This window comes from Piliocolobus tephrosceles, chromosome 4 (assembly GCF_002776525.5).
Source record: "Piliocolobus tephrosceles isolate RC106 chromosome 4, ASM277652v3, whole genome shotgun sequence".
NCBI lineage: Eukaryota > Metazoa > Chordata > Mammalia > Primates > Cercopithecidae > Piliocolobus > Piliocolobus tephrosceles.
This window is the reverse complement of record NC_045437.1, coordinates 110,991,226-111,010,903: the sequence shown is the minus strand read 5'-3', so window position 1 is coordinate 111,010,903 and position 19,678 is coordinate 110,991,226. Positions and strand designations below refer to the sequence as shown.

The 19,678-nt window shown below is 49.5% G+C and overlaps 1 protein-coding gene and 1 long non-coding RNA gene across 8 annotated transcripts; one reads left to right on the top strand and one right to left on the bottom strand.

Moving 5' to 3' along the window:
• Positions 1–15: 15 nt before the first annotated feature.
• MRNIP (MRN complex interacting protein) lies at positions 16–19,550 on the bottom strand. Of its 7 annotated transcripts, XM_023193696.3 has the most exons (11): positions 19,398–19,541; positions 14,567–14,626; positions 14,388–14,464; positions 14,124–14,278; positions 12,389–12,542; positions 10,439–10,527; positions 7,127–7,202; positions 4,914–5,071; positions 3,584–3,671; positions 805–926; positions 16–454 (listed from the first exon to the last, which is right to left on the bottom strand). In XM_023193696.3, the coding sequence occupies exons 1-11, from the start codon at positions 19,510–19,512 to the stop codon at positions 133–135; spliced, it is 1,416 nt and encodes a 471-aa protein (XP_023049464.2). In that variant the 5' UTR covers positions 19,513–19,541; the 3' UTR covers positions 16–132. The 7 variants fall into 7 exon arrangements, 5 of the variants coding, with proteins under 5 accessions (XP_023049464.2, XP_023049463.2, XP_023049465.1 ...); XM_023193695.3 differs by having other exon boundaries at positions 14,388–14,626; XM_023193697.3 differs by lacking the exon at positions 19,398–19,541 and adding an exon at positions 17,193–17,536 and having other exon boundaries at positions 14,388–14,626.
• LOC116418769 lies at positions 6,132–7,592 on the top strand. The gene is made up of 3 exons (XR_004228913.1): positions 6,132–6,380; positions 6,815–6,901; positions 6,999–7,592. It is a non-coding gene; the product is annotated as an uncharacterized LOC116418769 (long non-coding RNA).
• Positions 19,551–19,678: the final 128 nt, after the last annotated feature.

The window sequence follows — 19,678 nt, the reverse complement described above, 5'->3', positions numbered from 1 at the left end:
CATAGAGAGAAATGATCTGTTTGACAGTAAGTTTATTGGTGGTTCTCACACAGTATCTTAAAAGTACCTTAGGGAACCCTGTCCCTCCTCGAGATACAAGAGTATCTCGAGTAATAACCTGCCAGTCCCAGATCACAGATCATCATCAAAGTCTTCACCAGTTGTAAAGAGGTCACATAGTCGTAGGAGTCGGGCATTCTGTGTCTCCTGGACCAGGGGCCCACCCTCTGCCCAGGGAGTCCTTGCGTCCCATGAGGTCTTCCTGCAGGGCGCCTCAGGGCCGTAAGTGGTGGGGTGTGTGGCCCGAGGAAGCGGGACAGCGTCGGTGGGCCTGCGGAGGCCTTCCCTTGAGGCCTGTGCTCTGGGGGTCCCTTGCTTAGCCTGTGTTAGACCAGCTGGCCTGGGGTCCCTCTGAAGAGGTCTTGGCTGCTCTCTGTCCACATGTGAACTGTTTCTAGGTGACAGGACAAATTGCGTCCATTTAGAGGATGTGGCTGTAGCTGGGCGCGGTGGCTCACGCCTGTAATCCCAGCACTTTGGGAGGCCAAGGCGGGCGGATCACAAGGTCAGGAGATCGAGACCACGGTGAAACCCCGTCTCTACTAAAAATACAAAAAAAAAAGCCGGGCGCCGTGGCGGGCGCCTGTAGTCCCAGCTACTCGGGAGGCTGAGGCAGGAGAATGGCGGGAACCCGGGAGGCGGAGCTTGCAGTGAGCTGAGATAGCGCCACTGCACGCCAGCCTGGTGGACAGAGCGAGACTCCGTCTCAAAAAAAAAAAAAAAAAGGATGTGGCTGTAACCTACTGGGCAGGACTCCATAGCTCCTTCCCAGGACCCCTCAGCTCCCTGGCGCTGCAGTCTGCAGAGTTCTCCCGGAGGCAGGGGCTGCTGCCTTGTTTCGCCTTCCATATCGAGCCAGCCTGTCCCTGAAAGAGAAGATGGCCATGCCCTCCATTTGTAAGAACAATGCCAAGGCCCAGCAGGACCACGAGCCCTGCCTGGGCCTCTAGTTCTGACACTTTCTGCTGGAAGCTGTTAGGCTGGGACAGGCTTTGATTTTGAGAGTTAGCAAGACAAAGCAAATAAATGCCTTCCACCTCACCACAAACCATCTGCTAAATTGTATGACCAGGCTTTCCAAAAACAAGACAAGTCATCAGGTGATCCATCTCCTGGGGACCTTGGAATCAGGTCACCAGTGCCTACAAAGGAGGTTTGAGCAGGGAGGGCCTAGAGACGTCTGGAAAGGGGTGGGCTGGCTCCATCCTGCCATCTCCCACCTGGGAGCAGCTCTCCAGAGCCTGCTGGGTTCTGCAGCTGCAGAGGTGGCAGCACCGAGCTCCTGGTGGGATAGAAAAGCTGGGGTCTGGCTACTCTCACCCCAGGAACCAAAGATGGTCTGAAAGTTGGGTGTAGGCCGGGTGCAGTGGCTCACGCCTGTAATCCCAGCACTTCAGGAGGCCGAGGCGGGCAGATCACCTGATGCCAGGGATTCAAGATCAACCTGGTCAACAAAACAAAACCCTATCACTACTAAAAATACAAAAATTAACCAGGCATGATGGCACATGCCTGTAATCCCAACTACTGGGGGCTGAGGCAGGAGAATCGCTTGAACCTGGGAGGCGGAGGTTGCAGTGAGCCGATATGCCATTGCACTCCAGCCAGGGGAACAAGAGTGAAACTCCATCTCAAAAAAAGTTGGGCTGATACTGCTTACAAAGGGATGTTAAAGCAACAACAGGGTGGGTCCCTGCAGCGCTGCCACCCAGGCAATCTGGAAGAGGCCCTGACACTTGATGTCAGCTTTGCCACTGAACTTGCCATGACCGCACAAAAACTACAAGCCTCAGTTTCTCACCTTTAAAACAAAGCAACAGGCTTGAGGGAGCATGAAACACAATGATACCATTACAACATGCAGCCCAGGGACGGAGCCATGGTAGACTCTGTGGTCATTCTTCTAGGATTTGGAGATTCAAGGCCACATACTTACCCAGGATCATAAAACTCGTTGGCGGCAACATCAAAGTTTGACTTCTGCCTCTTGGCATGAGCCAGTGCTCTGTGCGTGGTGTGAGGCCAGCCGAGGCTGACCTTGGCTGACGTGGGGGTGGGGACAGTGACTGATGCCCATGGACTCCCAGCTGCAATGCCCTTGCTGTCCCCTGGCTCCTGTGACAGGCAGAGCACACCCTGCACTCTGCAGCACTGGATATGCAGTGGGGCCTGCTAGATTGGAAGCTTCAAGAACAAGACAACCAAGCTGGACGCGGTGGCCCACACTATAATCCCAGCACTCTGGGAACTGGGAAGATTGCTTGAGCTCAGGAGTTATGAGACAAGCCTGGGCAACATAGTGAGACCATGTCTCTAAAATTCTTTTTTTTTGAGACGGAGTCTCGCTCTGTTGCCCAGGCTGGAGTGCAGTGGCCGGATCTCGGCTCACTGCAAGCTCTGCCTCCCGGGTTTATGCCATTCTCCTGCCTCAGCCTCCCCAGTAGCTGGGACTACAGGTGCACGCCACCTTGCCCGGCTAGTTTTTTTGTATTTTCTAGTAGAGACGGGGTTTCACCGGGTTAGCCAGGATGGTCTCGATCTCCTGACCTCGTGATCCACCCGTCTCGGCCTCCCAAAGTGCTGGGATTACAGGCTTGAGCCACTGCGCCCGGCCTAAAATTCTTTTTTTTCTGTCGCCCAGGCTGGAGTGCAGTGGTGCGATCTCGGCTCACTGCGACCTGCGCCTCCCAGGTTCAAGCAATTCTCCTGCCTCAGCCTCTCGAGTAGTCAGGATTACAGGTGCATGCAACCACGCCCAACTAATTATTTTTAGTAGAGACGGGGTTTCACCATGTTGGCCAGGCTGGTCTCAAACTCCTGACCTTCAGGTGATCCACCCGCCTCAGCCTCCCAATGTGCTGAGATTACAGGTGTGAGCCACCGCGCCTGACCTCTACAAAATATTTTTTAAAAATTAGCCAGTGTGGTGGTGCACATCTGTAGTCTTAGCTACTTGAGGGGCTGAGGCAGGAGGATCACTTGAGCCTGGGCAGTTGAGGCTTCAGTAGGCTGTGACTGTGCCACTGCACTCCAGCCTGGGTAGACAGAGTGAGACCCTGTCTCAGAAAACAAAGAAGAACAAGGCAACACCCTAAGTGAAGAGTGTCTCACATACAAGAGTCCGCACCTGGGCAAATGCGAGTGTGGAGGGAAGCATCTCCCAGGATTCAGGGCGGGCCCATGGACTACTCCTTCCTGGACAAAGGTCCCCGTGCTCCATGCAGAATGAGAAGATGGTCCTGACCCAGAAAATCCCTGCTGGCCAACCTTAGCTGCTCCGAGGTGTCAGGATGCTCTTTGGTCCTGAGTTACCCTCATGGGAGACGAGAGGCATGGGAGAGAAAAGGGGGTATAGACCCAAGGAAGGTGTTGGCTTCAGACAGAAATGACAAGAAACCCAGGTGGGAAGATGGGCTTTCTGCGGTAAGGAATGTTACACTTTGTCAACTGTGACAAAAGACAAAATTATCCCACACATACTCAGTGGTCACTGGGACCATAGAGAAACTGTTCTGTCACTGACCTTCTGGGGTTCCCAGGCGACCTCAGAGCCACCCGAGTCCTGGATGCCAAGGCTGCACGGAGGCTGGGCGGTGCTCTGGCTCCACTTCCTGTCAGGACAGTACTGTCAGTGGTCCCATGCTACTCTCCAGTGGCACCCCAAGCCTGACTCCACCATCACATGGCCCACAAGCTCGGGTGGCCGCCTGCTCATCCCTATAGCTTCCCAGGCAGCTGCTCGGGCTGCCCAGCCACCGCACAGGCCCCACTCCCCTGCTTCACAGCTTCTAGTTGCTAGAAAGTTGTGTTTTTATTTTACGCAGGGTCTCACTGGCACCCAGGCTGGAGTGCAATGGCTCACTGCAGCCCTGACCTCCTGGGCTCAGGTGATCCTCCTGCCTCAGCCTCCTAAGTAGCTGAGACCACAGGCATGCACCACCATGCCCCATGAATTTGTTTAAAAAATTTGTTGGCCGGGCGCGGTGGCTCAAGCCTGTAATCCCAGCACTTTGGGAGGCCAAGACGGGTGGATCATGAGGTCAGGAGATCGAGACCATCCTGGCGAATACGTTAAACCCCGTCTCTACTAAAAAAATACAAAAAACTAGCTGGGCGAGGTGACGGGCACCTGTAGTCCCAGCTACTCAGGAGGCTGAGGCAGGAGAATGGCGTAAACCCGGGAGGCGGAGCTTGCAGTGAGCTGAGATCGCGCCACTGCACTCCAGCCTGGGTGACAGAGCGAGACTCCGTCTCAAAAAAAAAAAAAAAAAAAAAACTTTGTTGTACAGATAGGGTCTCCCTATGTTGCCCGAACTGGTCTCCAATGATTCTCCTGCCTCAGCCTCCCAAAGTGCTGGGATTACAGGTGTTAGCCATTGTGCCCAGATGAATGTTCTGGTTTGGAAGCAGAATCTACCTCCTGAAAGCACCTGCCCTCTAAGAGCCATCCTAGATCCTTAGCCTAAGGCAGTCTCTCCAAAAAACTCACTGAAATGCCTGAAGCAGAAGAAACTTTCCTTCAAGTCTGAGGTCTCTGCTTCTCTGTGCTAAAAGCTCTCAGGCCTGTCAGCTACTCTGGCCACTTCCCTGAGGTCAGTCTAGTCTGAGATGTTCAGAATTGAGGGGCATCATAAAGGGTATGCATACTGGTGTCCTGCCCAGCCTTTGCCTCTGCACCAGCAGTGCCCAATGCCCAGGTGGGCCGAGGGGCCAGCAGTGGCAGCAGCTGCCCATTGCAACTTGCCACCCAGGCTTCCCCCGCTTGGCTGATGCTCACAGTGGCTCACTGGTGCCCCACTGCTGGAGGCAGCATAGGCTCTGGGCCAGGGCTGGACCGGAGTCACACTTGGCACCTTTTTCTAGGCAGGTCTTGGCTGAGGCAGGGGCCCGGCTCCTCCCTTTTGGATGAAGGCTGTTTGCTGAAACACACTCCTCTTCCTTCCAGCTCCAGTTCTTGGGAGTCCTTTTCTAGATACTTCAGCCAGCGACTCTCTGAGGGCTGCGATTTTTCCTATCAGATTGGGAAAAAAGTTGATTCTCAGTACTGGAAAGCAGGCAGTTTTATCGAAAACCCCTAGCCCAACTCTTGTGCCTGAGGATCTCAGGGGTCATGTCCAGCTCCACGCTAGGAAAGGCAGTGGCTGGAAGGTGATGGACACCAATACCCTGTGATGCTGGCAGGACAGTGCTCACTGGTGCAGGCCTTGGGAAGGCGGCCCACCGAGAATCTCATGAATATCTATGCTCCCTGGCCCAGTGATTCCACACAAAGAGAGAAGGCAGAGGTGTTAGTCCCAGTGTTACAAAAATTAGCAAATTTTATTTATAAGAAAAGAAGTGGCCAGGTGCGGTGGCTCATGCCTGTAATCCCAGCACTTTGGGAGGCCGAGGTGGGTGGATCACAAGGTCAGGAGATCAAGACCATCCTGGCTAACACAGTGAAAACCCATCTCTACTTAAAAAAAAAAAAAAAAAATACAAAAAACTAACTGGGCGTGGTGGCGGGTGCCTGTATTCCCAGCTACTTGGGAGGCTGAAGCAGGAGAATGGCATTAATCCGGGAGGCAGAGCTTGCAGTGAGCCGAGATTGTGTCATTACACTCCAGCCTGGGCAACAGAGCGAGACTCTGTCTCAAAAGAAAAAAAAAAAAAAACAGAAGTATGGAAACATGGCCAGGCGCCGTGGCTCACACCTGTAATCCTAGCACTTCAGGAGGCTGAGGCGGGCGGGTCACCTGAGATCAGGAGTTCAAGACTAGCCTGGGCAACATGGTGAAACCCCATCTCTACTAAAAATACAAACATTAGCTGGGCGTGGTGCTGTGCGTCTGTAATCCCAGCTGCTTGGGAGGCTGAGGAAGGAGAGTTGCTTGAACCCAGGAGGCAGAGGTTGCAGTGAGCCGAGATCATGCCACTGCACTCCAGCTGGGGGACAGGGTGAGACTCTGTCGAAAGAAGGAAAGGAGAGGAAAGGAGGAGGAAGGGAGGAGGGGAGGGAGGGAGGGAGGGAGGGAGAAGTGTGGAAACAACCTAAATAACATATAATAAAGGAATCAGTACTAGTACATCTATTACATTCTGTAAATACTTTGTTTTTTTGAGATGTTGGGACTCCAGTGAGCAGTGATCATGCCTCTGCACTCCAGCCTGGGCGACAAAGGGAGACCCTGTCTCAAAAATAAATAAATAAAAATCACTGAAAACTATACCGCAACATAGAAGAATGACACAACTGAAAACTAGGATGCAAAAAAGCATTTCTGATGAGAATGATATAAAATTAAGTCTGTAAATGGACCAAATTGGAAGCACAGACACAGGTACCAGAAGAGCATCTTCCTCTGCTTGTAACAAAGTGTGAATCTGGCCAGGTGCACTGGTTCATGCCTGTACTCCCAGTACTTTGGGAGCCGAGGTGGGAAGATGGCTTGAGCCCAGGAGTTCAAGACCAGCCTAGGCAACACAGGGAGACCCTGCCTCTACAAAACAGAAACAAAATTAGCTGGGTGTGGCAGGGCACACTTGTAGTCCCAGTTACTAAGGGGCCTGAGGTGGGAGGATTACTTAAGTCCAGGAAGTCAAGGCTGCAGGGAACCATGATCACTCCACTGCATTCCAGCCTGGGCGACAGAGTGAGACCTTGTTTCAAACAAAACAAAACAAAACAAAACAAAACAAAACAAAACAGCTTGCAGTCTGGAACAAGGAAAGAAGGAAACCCAGGTGTTTTATCCCATTATTCTTTCCCTCTCAGAGGTATGCCCAGAGTGCTGTGGGAGCAAAGTGGAAGGAGTAAGGTGATATTTGAGCTACATTCAGAAGGAATTCTCCAAGCAGACAGGTGAGAGTCCTTTGCAGGGTACTGTAATAATTGGTACACATGGCTATCTCCATCCTTAGAAAAGGTACAGGTTTATTTATTTTTGTGTTCCCTGCAGCTTTAAGTCAACTGCCTGTAGGGTGGCATCAACACACATTTGCTCTACGAATGACTACTGGATACATCTGTGCATTCATCCCTTCCCTGACACAGAGCCAGCCTGGGGCAGGTGGGCCTGAGGCTTACCTGCTGCTTCACATTCCCAGCCTGCTGGTGGCCCACGTTTTCTTCTTCATCAGCACTGACAGTTTCTTCTAGAGACCTTCAGGGAAGACCATACATATGCCCTTTGAAAAATGACCAGGGGCTGGGCACAGTGGCTCACTCCTGTAATCCCAGCACTTTGGGAGGCTGAGGCAGGTGGATCACCTGAGGTCAGGAGTTCGAGACAAGTCTGGCCAACATGGTGGTGCATATCTATAATCCCAGCTACTTGGGAGGCTGAGGCAGGATAATCGTTTGAACCCGGGAGGCGGAGGTTGCAGTGAGCCAAGATTGCTAGAAGATGGAATCACATGACAATGGAGGTAAGTTGCAGCTTCAACCTCCCTAGGCTCAGGTGATCCTCCCACCTCAGCCTCCTGAGTATCTGGGACCACAGGCACCCACCACCATGCCCGGCTAAATTTTTTTTTTTCCTTTTTTTTGTAGAGAGAGTTTTGCCATCTTGCCCCAGGCTAGTCTCAAACTCCTGGGCTCAAGTGATCTACCCACCTCAGCCTCCCCAAGTGCTGGGATTACAAGCATGAAGTATGCATCCAGCTGGTATTTGATTTTAAAAATCATTTTTCCAATTGTCCACTGCATATATATATAAATACAGTTTAATTTTGTATGTTGACCTTGTATCCTTGTGATCTTGCTAAATTATTAGTTCTAGTAGCTTTTTTGTAGATTCATTAGGATTTCCTACATACACAATTATGCTATTTGCAAATAAAATAATGATTTTATCCAGTTTGGTATTTACTGCGTTTCCTTAATCTAAAAATGTTATGTCTTTGATTTTGGAAAATGCTGTGCTCTTATCTCTTCAGTTATTGCTTTTGCTCCATTCTCTTAATTATCTTTTGCTAGAACTCTCCTCTGTAACCTCCATGTCCCTCAACTTTCCCTTGTATTTTCTACTTTTCCATTTTTCTGTGTTGCATTGTGAATAATTTTTTAGATTTATCTTCCATTTCACTAATTTTCTCTTAGCTGCAATTAATCTGTTTAACATGTCCACTGAATTTTTAATTTCTTCTTTTTTTTTGAGATGGAGTCTTACTCTGTCACCCAGGCTGGTGTGCAGTGGCTCAATCTTGGCTCACCACAACCTCTGCCTCCTGGGTTCAAGTGATTTCCAGCTAATTTTCGTATTTTTAGTAGAGATAGGGTTTCACTATGTTGGCCAGGCTGGTCATGAACTCCTGACCTCAAGTGATCTGCCTCCCTTGGCCTCCCAAAGTGCTAGGATTACAGGCATGAGCCACTATGCCCGGCCTAAACTGGATTTTTAATTTCAGTGATTATACTTTTAAGTTCTGCAAACTCTTTTATTTTATTTTTTTAAAGACAGAGTCTTACTCTGTTGCAGGCCTCACTTGAGCCTGGGAAGTGGAAGCTGACTCATTGCAACCTCCACCTCCCAGGCTCAAGCGATTCTTATGCCTCAGCCTCCAGAGTAGCTGGGAATACAGGCACGTGCCACCACATCCAATTAACTTTTGTATTTTTAGTAGAGGCGGGTTGTTGGCCGGGCTGGTCTTGAACTCCTGACCTCAAATAATCCGCCTGCTTTGGCCTCTCAAAATGGTGGGATTACAGGTGTGAGCCACTGCACCTGGCCTCTTTTCAGTTCTTTTTCAAATACACCTATTTTTTTGGATGTGAGGGCGATCCGGCTGCGACATCTGTCACTCCATCAGTCACCAAGGTTGGTTAGCTCATCTGGCTGGTGTCCCCTTCCTCCCTCACCGCGCCACATGCGTCCCTCCTGAAGCTGTGCGCTTGGCTGAAGAGGACGACCACCTCCAATAGAGGAGGAGCGGTCTTCGGTCCAGGGTATGAGTAGCTGCACCACCTGCTAGAACCTCCAAACAAGCTCTCAAATACACCTATTTTCTGAAGTCCCTCATCTTATCACCCTCTTCTTTTATTTTATTAAGTATATTAAACATGCAATATCATGTATTCTGAAGTCTTTATGGGTCTGACTTTTCGGACTGTTGTTCTGCTATCTTTTGCTCCTGGTAACATATTTCCTTGAATGTTAAATGATTTTAAACTCCTGAGTACATGCTACTTGGAACTTTTTCTGTGGGAATTCTTTAAGGCCCGGCAATTGAAGATATATTGCTGCAGAGAGGAGCTGCATTTACCTCTGCTCGCTGGGACAATTAAAAGATAAATTTTCCGCTTGAGGCTTTTCATACAGGGTATGTACAAGGATGAAAAACCATGCAACAACTTCCTTTTATTTCCAAAATCTTAAGAGATATTTCCCCCTCTTCAGCCACTGCTAAGGTCAATACAGGCAAGCTGCCTGTTGCAGAGGGGATCTAGTTCATTTGTACACGGAGGTGTAGTCCTCCAGGGCTCGGTTTTGTTAGAAGGTGTCCCACTGGTCTTTCCACACTGACCGGGCGGTAGGTTTTGTCTTCTGAGGGTCTCCTGCACCCCTCCCAGCCATCTAACTGGAGGCTCCAGAGCACCTGGCTTCAACCACCCCAGCAGCTCAGGTGCTTCCTCTCTGAATTCTGGCTTCCACTTTTTTTTTTTTAAAGCCAGTTAAATTTAGCAGTGCAGAGTTGTGTATCAACTTTAGTGACACTAATGTTAATAAGTTCTGATAACCCACTACCATCGGACCAGCTTCTCCTTCATTTTTGACCTCTTGAGAGTTACTTACTTACCTTTTTTTTTTTTTTCTTTTTTTTTTTTGAGATAGTCTCATTCTGTCATCCAGGCTGGAGTGCAGTGGCGCGATCTCGGCTCACTGCAACCTCTGCCGCCTGGGGTCAAGTGATTCTCCTACCTCAGCCTCCTGAGTAGCTGGGATTACAGGCGCATGCCACCATGCCCGGCTACTTTTTTTGTATTTTTAGTATAGTCGGGGTTTCACCATGCTGGCCAGGCTGGTCTCAAACTCCTGACCTCGTGATCGGCCCACCTCGGCCTCCCAAAGTGCTGGGACTACAAGCATGAGCCACTGCGCCCGGCCGAGAGTTACTTTCTTTCTAGTCAGCTCATCTGTGCATGTATTCTTTTTTTTTTTTTTTTTTTCTGAGACAGAGTCTCACTCTGTAGCCCAGGCTGGAGTGCGGTGGCGGGATCTCATCTGTGCATGTAAAACAGCTGGCGTTTTGAGTTACTTTCAGTGAAGAACTGCTCAGCGTGTTCTGCTGCCGTATTGTGAGGCATGGGAGTCTACGGGACTTCTCCACTGTGTACTTCTATTATCCGGTCAAGACGAAAACAGGGCAAGACAACCACACTCTTCCCACACAGCTGTACCTGAGTGGCAGCTCTGAAACTTGTCCCTGCAGTAGATTTAATTTTTGGACATGGCGTCTACAGTCAGCACCAGAGCCTTCACCATAAGCCTGAGAAACCAAAAAATATATTACATTTAAAAAGTGTTGGCAGAATGCTGAGAAACAGATCCATCTGAGATACACCTCAGGAGGACAAAGCTGTATTATGCAAGGCCCAAAGACCCCTAAAGCAGCATGCAGGAATCCTAATGACTGACTGCTGTCTTTAGAATCATTTACAAACCAACCGTCTCTGTAACTAATACTTTAGATCTATGTGGCTGTCCCGCAAGCACCCTGAACTCTACCTATTGAAGCCAAACTCAACCCAAAGCCCTACACAAAATGGTTAGTGAACATGAATAAAAAGGTCACAAGAGAAGTAACACATATTGCCACATTGTATAACATACTGCCAAAAAATATACGAAATGCTACTTACCTTCACTGATAATGAAAGGAATACAAAATAAATTTTTTCCCCGTAGCAGTCACAAATTCATCCAACAAGTATTTACTGAGTAGCAACTAATGTGCCAGGCCTCATCTAGGGGCAGACGACACAGGAATGGACAAGACTCCCTGTCATCATGGAACTCACATTCAAGCGGGAAGACACAGGAAAGAAACAGTGAGGCATGTAACGTATCCGATGCTAATACGTGCTCCTGAGAAAGACAAGGCCAGGAAAGAGCCTCACATAAGAGCACACCGTTTTACACAAGGTGTTCAAAGTGGCCAAGGAATGGGTCTCTAAGCAGGTAAAGTTTGAGGACAAACAGGAAGATACGAAGGAGCAAGCCACATGGCTGTCTAGGGGAAGAACATTCCAGCAGAAGCAATGACATGAAAATGAGTGTGAAGACCCTGAGCCTGGAATTGTGGAGGAACAGTGAAGAGGCCAGCATGGCTGGAGCTGAGTGGTCTAAGGGGAAGATGGTAAGAAATGATACTTGAGAGTATGGGTCCTACTACAGGCAGAATCAGCTTTACAAGTATGAGATCTGCTCTGCTGTCGCCGTCTTGAAATTCTTAACAATCTGGTCTTTGAACTTGTGTTTTGTAAGTGAAGTCTGCTGGGACAATGGCGCACATCTGCAATCAGACGCACACACTGTATGTGTCCACTCTTCCTCAACACCCCGCTGGCAGGAGCATTCTTGATGTCCTGTGAGCAAAGAATTCTGGTGGACTCCCAGTGCCTGGCAGCTAGTATGTCAAGTGAGAACTGAGAACCAACCATTGTCTTTAGCAGCATGGAGACCACTGCCGACTCCGACACAAGCAATTGTGATGGATAGGTAGGGACTGCAGCCCTGTTTGGAGCACATTCAAGTGAGAACGGAGGAGAGTAGCTGGAGGGGGAAATGGCAAAGTTGAAAAAGACCAGGCTGGCATAACCAGTAGCGGTGTGCTCTTCCATAGGGCAGGGATTGCTGGCTGGATACTGAAGCGCATTCTTCCCGATGTGGGCACAAAACTAGACTTCATTTCCCAGTGTGTGTGTAGTTGGGGTGGCCACGAAACCAGCCTCTTTCCATGGCAGTGTCACTTGTTTCCCAGCCTGGCCCTCAAAGCCTCCGGCAGCTCCTCCACACACTTGCCCTTCTCAGTGGCTAGAAGCAGCTACAGATGAGCCTCAGGGAATAAAAGAAGCTCAAGATGGCAGGAACTTGGATCCCCGAGCAACCCATCAAGGGCAATGCCCTGCTGACCTTATCGTCTTCCCAGGACTGTTATGAGAGCAAGAGAAACGTCTATTGCATTAAGCCACCACAATTTTGGTGTGTTTGTTACTGTGGCCTAGTCAGCCATCCACCATATACCACACACAGCATAGAAGCACCGAGGGGATAAGAAGCCTTCCTCAAGGAGAATGCAGAAATACATCTCAAACAAGCCACGCTCACCATGTGGGGTGTCTGCCTACCTGGTAAGCCAGCTCCTCTCTACTGAGACCCAATCCCAGTTGACCGGACCAGAGGTGGACATCCGAATCAGCCTGGGCCAACCAGATTGCTTCTCCTAGGAATTTATAATTGGGACTCAGCTCTTCCAGTTGGCTTGGAATGAGATTCTGTGGACTTGGAGCAGAGAATGTGACTGAACAGTCTGGGGAGAAACAGAAAGGGAAGGAGAGGAGAAAACAGAGCAAAGATACAGGGAGAAGCTGGGTGATGGGCAGGAAAAGCTGAGGCGTGGCTTGTTGGGCGATGGGAGGAAAAGCTGAGGCCTGGCTTGTTTGGTGATGGGCAGGAAAAGCTGACGCCTGGCTTGTTGGCAGCCTTTCAGTTCTTGGGGCTAGTTTTTCAAGGCATCAAGGATGAAGTTCTGCCCCTTGGATTCCCTAAGAAATCTCATTACCTTGCCAGCACTTTTTCTTGTTTTTAACTTTGCTGAACCCATTCTGAAGTGTGTTTTTTTTTTCCCTTAAAAAAAAAAAAATCAGCTGGGCGCTGGTGGTTCACACCTGTAATCCCAGCACTTTGGGAGGCCGGGACGGGTGGATCACGGGGTCAGGAGATCGAGATCATCCTGGCTAACACGGTGAAACCCCACCTCTACTAAAAATACAAAAAACTTAGCTGGACGAGGTGGCAGCACCTGTAGTCCAAGCTACTCGGGAGGCTGAGGCAGGAGAATGGTGTGAACCTGGGAGGTGGAGCTTGCAGTGAGCCGAGTTCGCGCCACTGCCCTCTAGCCCGGGGGACAGAGGGGGACTCTGTCTCAAAAAAAAAAATAAAAAAAAAAATCAGGTGAAGGCACTCATCAACGGCAGGTGGATCACTTGAGGCCAGGAGTTTGAGACCAGCCTGGCCAACATGGTGAGACCCCATCTCTATTAAACATTCAAAAAACAAATTAGCTGGGCGTGGTGGCATGCACCTGTAGTCCCAGATACTCAGGAGGCTGAGGCAGGAGAATCGCCTGAACCTGGGAGGCGAAAGTTGCAGTGAGCCAAGATCGTACCATTACACTCCAGCCCGGGTGACAGAGCGAGACTCTATCTCAAAAAAAAAAAAAAAAAACCAAACCCAAAAAACAGCAATTTAACTTCTAGGACTATGTCCTAAGTAAACAGTAAACAGCCGGTCACGTGGATAAAGAGGTTTTTGTAAAAAGCTTCACTGTAGAGTTGTGTGTAACAGTCAAAAGGGAAATCAACCTAAATGCCCAACAAGGTTGGACCCGCTACTCACTCACTCACCAAACACCGAGCACTGTGCTAGGTGCTGAGGATACATCAGTAAAGAAAAAGCCTCTGTTCTCATGGAACTAAAGTCTTAGATGGACAATCTGCACATAAACACGTGACCACATAACTTCCATAGGATACTGAGAAGAGGGAGGGGAACTCCACAGTGAGCACAAAGGCCCAAGAGGGAGCAAATTTAGGTTTCAGGTCAGAAAGAAAGCACCATGGCTGCAGGAGAAGAGGAAAGATAAGAGATGAAGGGAGAGGCGGCACTGGGGCTGGAGCAGGAAGAGAGCAAGTTCAGTAAGGCAAAGGATGCAGGACGGTTTGGGGTCTTCAGAGCTCAGGAGGGGGAATATGGATGGACTGAAAAGATGTGCTCAATGCCAGATGCAAACAGCTGGATAAGAGCATTGACAGCCTGCCCCTGCCTGCCTGCACTTCTGGAGCCCACTCTCCCACACCCTACCTCCACCGACAGCCTCTGCCCTTCCCCAGCCGCCTTGATTCCTCCGTCATCTTCTCACAGTCCCTGGGGCTTTCCTTTCCTTGTGCCCAGCCGAGTTTTAAATTAGGTAGATGCGTGTGTGTATTAGTTTCTCTTCCCCTTCCACACAAGTGCATCTGTGAGGGCAAGAATGACAATGGGCTTACTTTCCACTGTTTCCCTCATGCTTGGCACACAGAAGGTACTCAAGAAATACTTGCTGAATGAAGAATCAAATGGCAGTACCTTTCCAGACACCACTCCATCCATTTCACTTCCTGAAGGAACAGGAAGCTCGGAAGCAGGAGCTCTGTGTCTGGGAACTTTGTGTGAGACAGGATGATCCCAGCTGTGGCATTCTGGGATTTCCTGGAAGGGCTCACCGCAGGCCTGCGCCCCACCTGCTTTCTGTTTTGTAGACTCACCCGCAAAAAGGACTGCTTCTCTCCACAGGCTTTGCATGTCCACTTGACACTCTTTTTTACCTGCAATGAAATTTCAGAAATACAACTCAGATAATTATTTAAAACAAAATGGAATTGGGCTGGGCCCGGTGGCTCACACCTGTAATCTCCCTTTGGGAGGCCGAGACAGGTGGATCACTAGGTCAGGAGGTCGAGACCAGTCTGACCAACATGGTGAAACCCCGTCTCTACTAAAAATACAAAAATTAGCCAGGCGTGGTGGCATGCACCTGTAATCCCAGCTACTCAGGAGGCTGAGGCAGGAGAATCGCTTGAACCCGGGAGATGGAGGCTGCAATGAGCCGAGACTGCGCCACTGCACTCCAGCCTATGTGACACAGCGAGACTCCATCTCAAATAAACAAACAGCAAAATGGAATCGGATCTGAAATTTCTTTTTTTCAATCCCAAGTAGCTGGGATTACAGGTGCGTACCACCATGTCCAGCTAATTTTTGCATTTTAGTAGAGATGGGGTTTCACCATGTCGACCAGGCTGGTTTCAAACTCTTGACCTCAAGTGATCCACCTGCCTTGGCCTCCCACAGTGCTGGAATTACAGGCATGAGCCACCATGCCTGGCCCGAAATAATTTTTTTTTTTTTTTTTTTGAGATGGAGTCTCACTCTGTCGCCCAGGCTGGAGTGCAGTGGCACGATCTCGGCTCACTGCAAGCTCCACCTCCTGGGTTCATGCCATTCTCCTGCCTCAGCCTCCCAAGTAGCTGGGACTACAGGTGCCTGCCACCATGCCCGGCTAATTTTTTGTATTTTTAGTAGAGACAGGGTTTCACCGTGTTAGCCAGGATGGTCTCGATCTGCTGACCTTGTGATCCACCTGCCTTGGCCTCCCAAAGTGCTGGGATTACAGGTGAGAGCCACCGTGCCTGGTCCTGGCCCGAAATAATTTTAAAAATGGATGGAAAGAGTCCAGAAACAAACCAACACGTGTAAAAATTTAGCATATCATAATCATAAACGTGGCACTTTAAGAGTGAGAAAAGAACAGACTGTTTAACAAGTCTGGGTTGGTGCTGGGCAAACTGGCTATCTATATGAAACACAATCAAGTTGGGCTGGGTGCAGTGGCTTGAGCCTGTCGTCTCAGCGACCAGGGAGGCCAGGACTACTTGAGCCCAGGAGTTTGAGGCCAGCCTGGGTAGCATAGCAAGAGCCTGTCTCTCAAAACCAAACCCAAAGAAACAAACAAACTCCAAAAAACCCAAGTGGAAACTCTAAAAAAAAATTCCACAACATTTTCAGTTCTTGTTAAACCTGACTAGATGTGTTCTCTCTTAACATGATAAAATGCCTTAAACCCAGCTCTAATGCTGCAGAGTCTCTACCAGCATTCCACCTGGAAGGGTTGCCCACTATTATTTACCATTTTTTTCTGGATGTACTAGCCAATGGAATTAGAAGAAAGTTGTAAGAGGTATAAAAATTGGAAAGGAGGGCAAAACCCTATTATTTATAGATATAATTATAATACCCGATATAATTTTTTTGGAGACAGAGTCTCACTCTGTTGCACAAGCTGGAGTACAGTGGTGAGATCTTTGCTCACTGCAACCTCCGCCTTCCAGGTTCAAGCGATTCTCCTGCCTCAGTCTCCCAAGTAGCTGGGATTACAGGTATATGCCACCACACCCGGCTAATTCTGTAGTTTTAGCAGAGACAGGGTTTCATCATGTTGGTCAGGCTGGTCTCAAACGCCTGACCTCAGTTGACCCACCCACTTCGGCCTCACAAAGCGCTGGGATTAAAGGTGTGAGCCACCATGCCCAGGTGCTACCTGATATAATTTTTTATCCGAAAACCAACAGAATGAAATAAAAAGCCACTAAAACCAGACAATCTAATATAGTGGTTAGGTACAAAATTAAGATACCTTCAAAAGTTAATATAGGTTTCATATGAGCAGACATCTAGTTACAACACATATGGATAAAGAGTCCATTTATAACAGCAACAAATAAAATGTTACCAAGGGATACCAAGGTGACTTGAAGAAATGTAATGGATCATGTTTAACATCACAAAGATGTCTAGGTTGACTCGTTAACATTAATACGATTAATATGATCCTAGTACAAAATCATGAGGTTTTTGGGGGAAGTATCCAAAAAGATTCTAAGGAGGACAATGAGCACCTACCAAAAATGGAAGTGGGGAATGACTTAGCAATTTTACTTCTCAGCTTCTACCTTAAAACACCAAAAAAACTGTGAATTTTCTATGAGTATGTAAGCAAGTAACCATTTTTTTTTTTTTAGACAGAGTGTTGCTCTGTCACCCAGGCTGGAGTGTTGTTGCATCATCTCGGCTCTCTGTAACCTCTGCCTCCTGGATGCAAGTGATTCTCCTGTCTCAGCCTCCCAAGTAGCTGGGATTACAGGTGCGCACCACCATGCCCTATATTTTTTGTCTTTTTAGTAGAGACGGGGTTTCACCATGTTGCCCAGGTTGGTCTCTAACTCCTGACCTCGTGATCTGCCCACCTTGGCCTCCGAAAATGCTAGGATTACAGGTGTGAGCCACCGCGCCCGGCCAAGAAAAGCATTTTTAAAAGTTTAGGACTCACAGTACCTGGTGAAGGGATGAACTCTGCGAACTGCTGAGATAGTATGGTTCTGCCACTTACTAGATGGAGAAACCACTTGATTTCTGTGGATTCTGGAATTCTCGTGTAAGATGGGAATGATGCCTAAGTCAAAGGTTGTTGAAGTCAAACGTGTTAAAGTAGTACCCAGCTGACTTGCAATTAAAATGGTCAACATCCTCTTCGGTTTCAAGTAATTTTTCGAGACAGGGGCTGGCTCCGTTGCCCAGGCTGGAGTCCACTGGTGTGAACGCGGCTCACTGCAACCTCTGCCTCCTGGTCTGAAGCGATTCTCCTGCCTCAGCGCCCCTGAGTAGCTAGGATTAGAGACGCACACCACCACATCTAGCTATTTTATTTTGAATTTTAGTAGACAAGGCCTCCCTACGTTGCCCAGGCTGGTCTGGAACTTCTGGGCTCAAGTGATCTGCCCTAGTGGGCTTTCCAAAGTGCTGGGATTATGGGCGTGAGCCACCGGGGCCAGGCAACTCACATTTCATAGGGTTGAAAATGACCATAAGGGTCAGGGGCGCTGGCTCACACCTGTAATCCCGGCACTTTGGGAGCCAAGGCGGGCAGAACACTTGCCCCAGCCTGGGCAACACAGCCGAAAACCCCATTTCTACAAAAAATATAAAAATTAGCTGGGGATGGTGGCCCGCACCTATGGTACCAGCTACGTGGGAGGCTGAGGTGGATCAGCTGAGCCCGGGAGGTGCAGGTTGCAGCGAGCTGTGATTGTTACCACTGCACTCCAATCTGGGCGATAAAGCGAGACTTTTGTCTCAAAATAAATACGTAAATAAAAAAAAAACACTGGTGAACAGGGAAGAGTGAAACAGGGAAACAAACAAGGAAACAGAGGCCAGGCGCAGTGCCTCACGTCTGTAATGCCAGCACTCTGGGAGGCTAAGGTGGGCGGATCACGAGGTCAAGAGATGGAGACCTTCCTGGCCAACATGGTGAAACCCAGTCTCTACTAAAAACACAAAAATTAACTGGGCTTGGTGGCGGGCGCCTGTACTCCAAGCTATTCAGGAGGCTCAGGCGGAAGAATCGTTTGAACCTGGGAGGTGGAGGTTGCAGTGAACCGAAATCACGCCACTGCACTCAGCCTGGTGACAGAGACATGAGACTCCGTCTCAAAAACAAAAAAAGGAAATAAAAATGGAAAATTTGTTTTTAAAAAACAGCATGAAACATTAGACGTGTAATAATTTAAAAATGCAAATGATCTCCCTTTATTTGCAACTCTTAGGACCCAGCTCCCGAAAGAAAACAAGTAAAAAGTTTCTGAGCCCTTAAAATGGCCCTTACAAACGCTTAGCATTAAATGCAAGGTTACAGACACATACTCAGCATCTTGCTGACTTTTTAACATAAGTCTTAAAGAAGTCTGATGCTATTCTTTCTCAGGGCAGAGCAGATTAGCAATAATAACGAGGGAGGGACTACCAGAAGTGATCCGCTGACTGCAGTGTTAAGTGATATCAAGGCCGGGCGCGGTGGCTCAAGCCTGTAATCCCAGCACTTTGGGAGGCCGAGACGGGCGGATCACGAGGTCAGGAAAAAAATAAAAAAAGGGTGATATCAAGCAGGGAGACAGGTGCGATCCGGAAAAGGTTAAGTGGCATCCTCTATCTGGCACGCTGAAAGTTAAGGAGGCAAATATGTTCTAGAAACACAGATTAATTGTCTTTAAGACTCGGGGGCCCGTGGTTTATGCGTCGGCGAACAGGCATATCAAGTCCCTGGCCCCGCGGAAAAGGACGGCGGCAGAGGCGCGGGGCGACGGAGAGGGCGCCCAGGTGTGGAGCAGGGACGACGCCGTGGCGCGCCCGGGCTCTAAGAACCGTCCTCCACCTCTCACTGAAACTGAGACAAGGCGACTTCGTGGGGTAAGCTCTGCGTGAAGGACGCTATCCTCAACTGGGTTCTCCCACTACCTGCTACAATTCACGAGAGGCCACCTCTGCAGAAACCATCACCTCTGGTTTGTACAAGAACCAAACAAAAAGCCCAGAACGACGTTATGCGGGGGCGACCCCAATGAGACCCGCCCTCAGCGGTCCCTGCACTCCTTCGGGCCCAGGTGCATCCCGGAGCCATTCGAGACAGCACCCAAGGCCCCGCCATTTCCCGTCCACTGTCCCCGCGCCGGAGGAGAAGGAGTGGGCTGGCACCCGCCAGACCTGGTGCGCCTGGAAGAGGCGGCAGCTGCAGCAGCGCAGAACCCGACAAGACTGAGGCGGCGCCATCCTTGTCTGTGCAGTAGTAGCCAGCGAGCCGAGCGCGTGCGCTCTGCATTTGTCCCGCCGTGCCCCGCCCCACGTACGCGCTCGTGACGCTCTAGTCACCTACGCCGCCTCGCATGCGCACATACTCTTCGCTTCGGCCGCCGCGCCCCGCCCCACCCCACGTACACGCTCGCGACGCTCTAGTCCCCTACACCGCCCAGCTTGCGCGTATACTC

What these genes read in the sequence shown, in the direction of transcription:
- MRNIP (XM_023193695.3), bottom strand. Translation starts at nt 19,512, where the DNA reads ATGCAGAGCGCACGCGCTCGGCTCGCTGGCTACTACTGCACAGACAAG. An exon ending in GTTTCAGAGCTGCCACTCAG is followed by an intron (nt 7,203 to 10,438) that starts GTACAGCTGTGT and finishes TCTTCCCTGAAG; the next exon opens with GTCTCTAGAAGAAACTGTCA. An exon ending in CAAGACCTGCCTAGAAAAAG is followed by an intron (nt 3,672 to 4,913) that starts GTGCCAAGTGTG and finishes CTGTCCTGACAG; the next exon opens with GAAGTGGAGCCAGAGCACCG.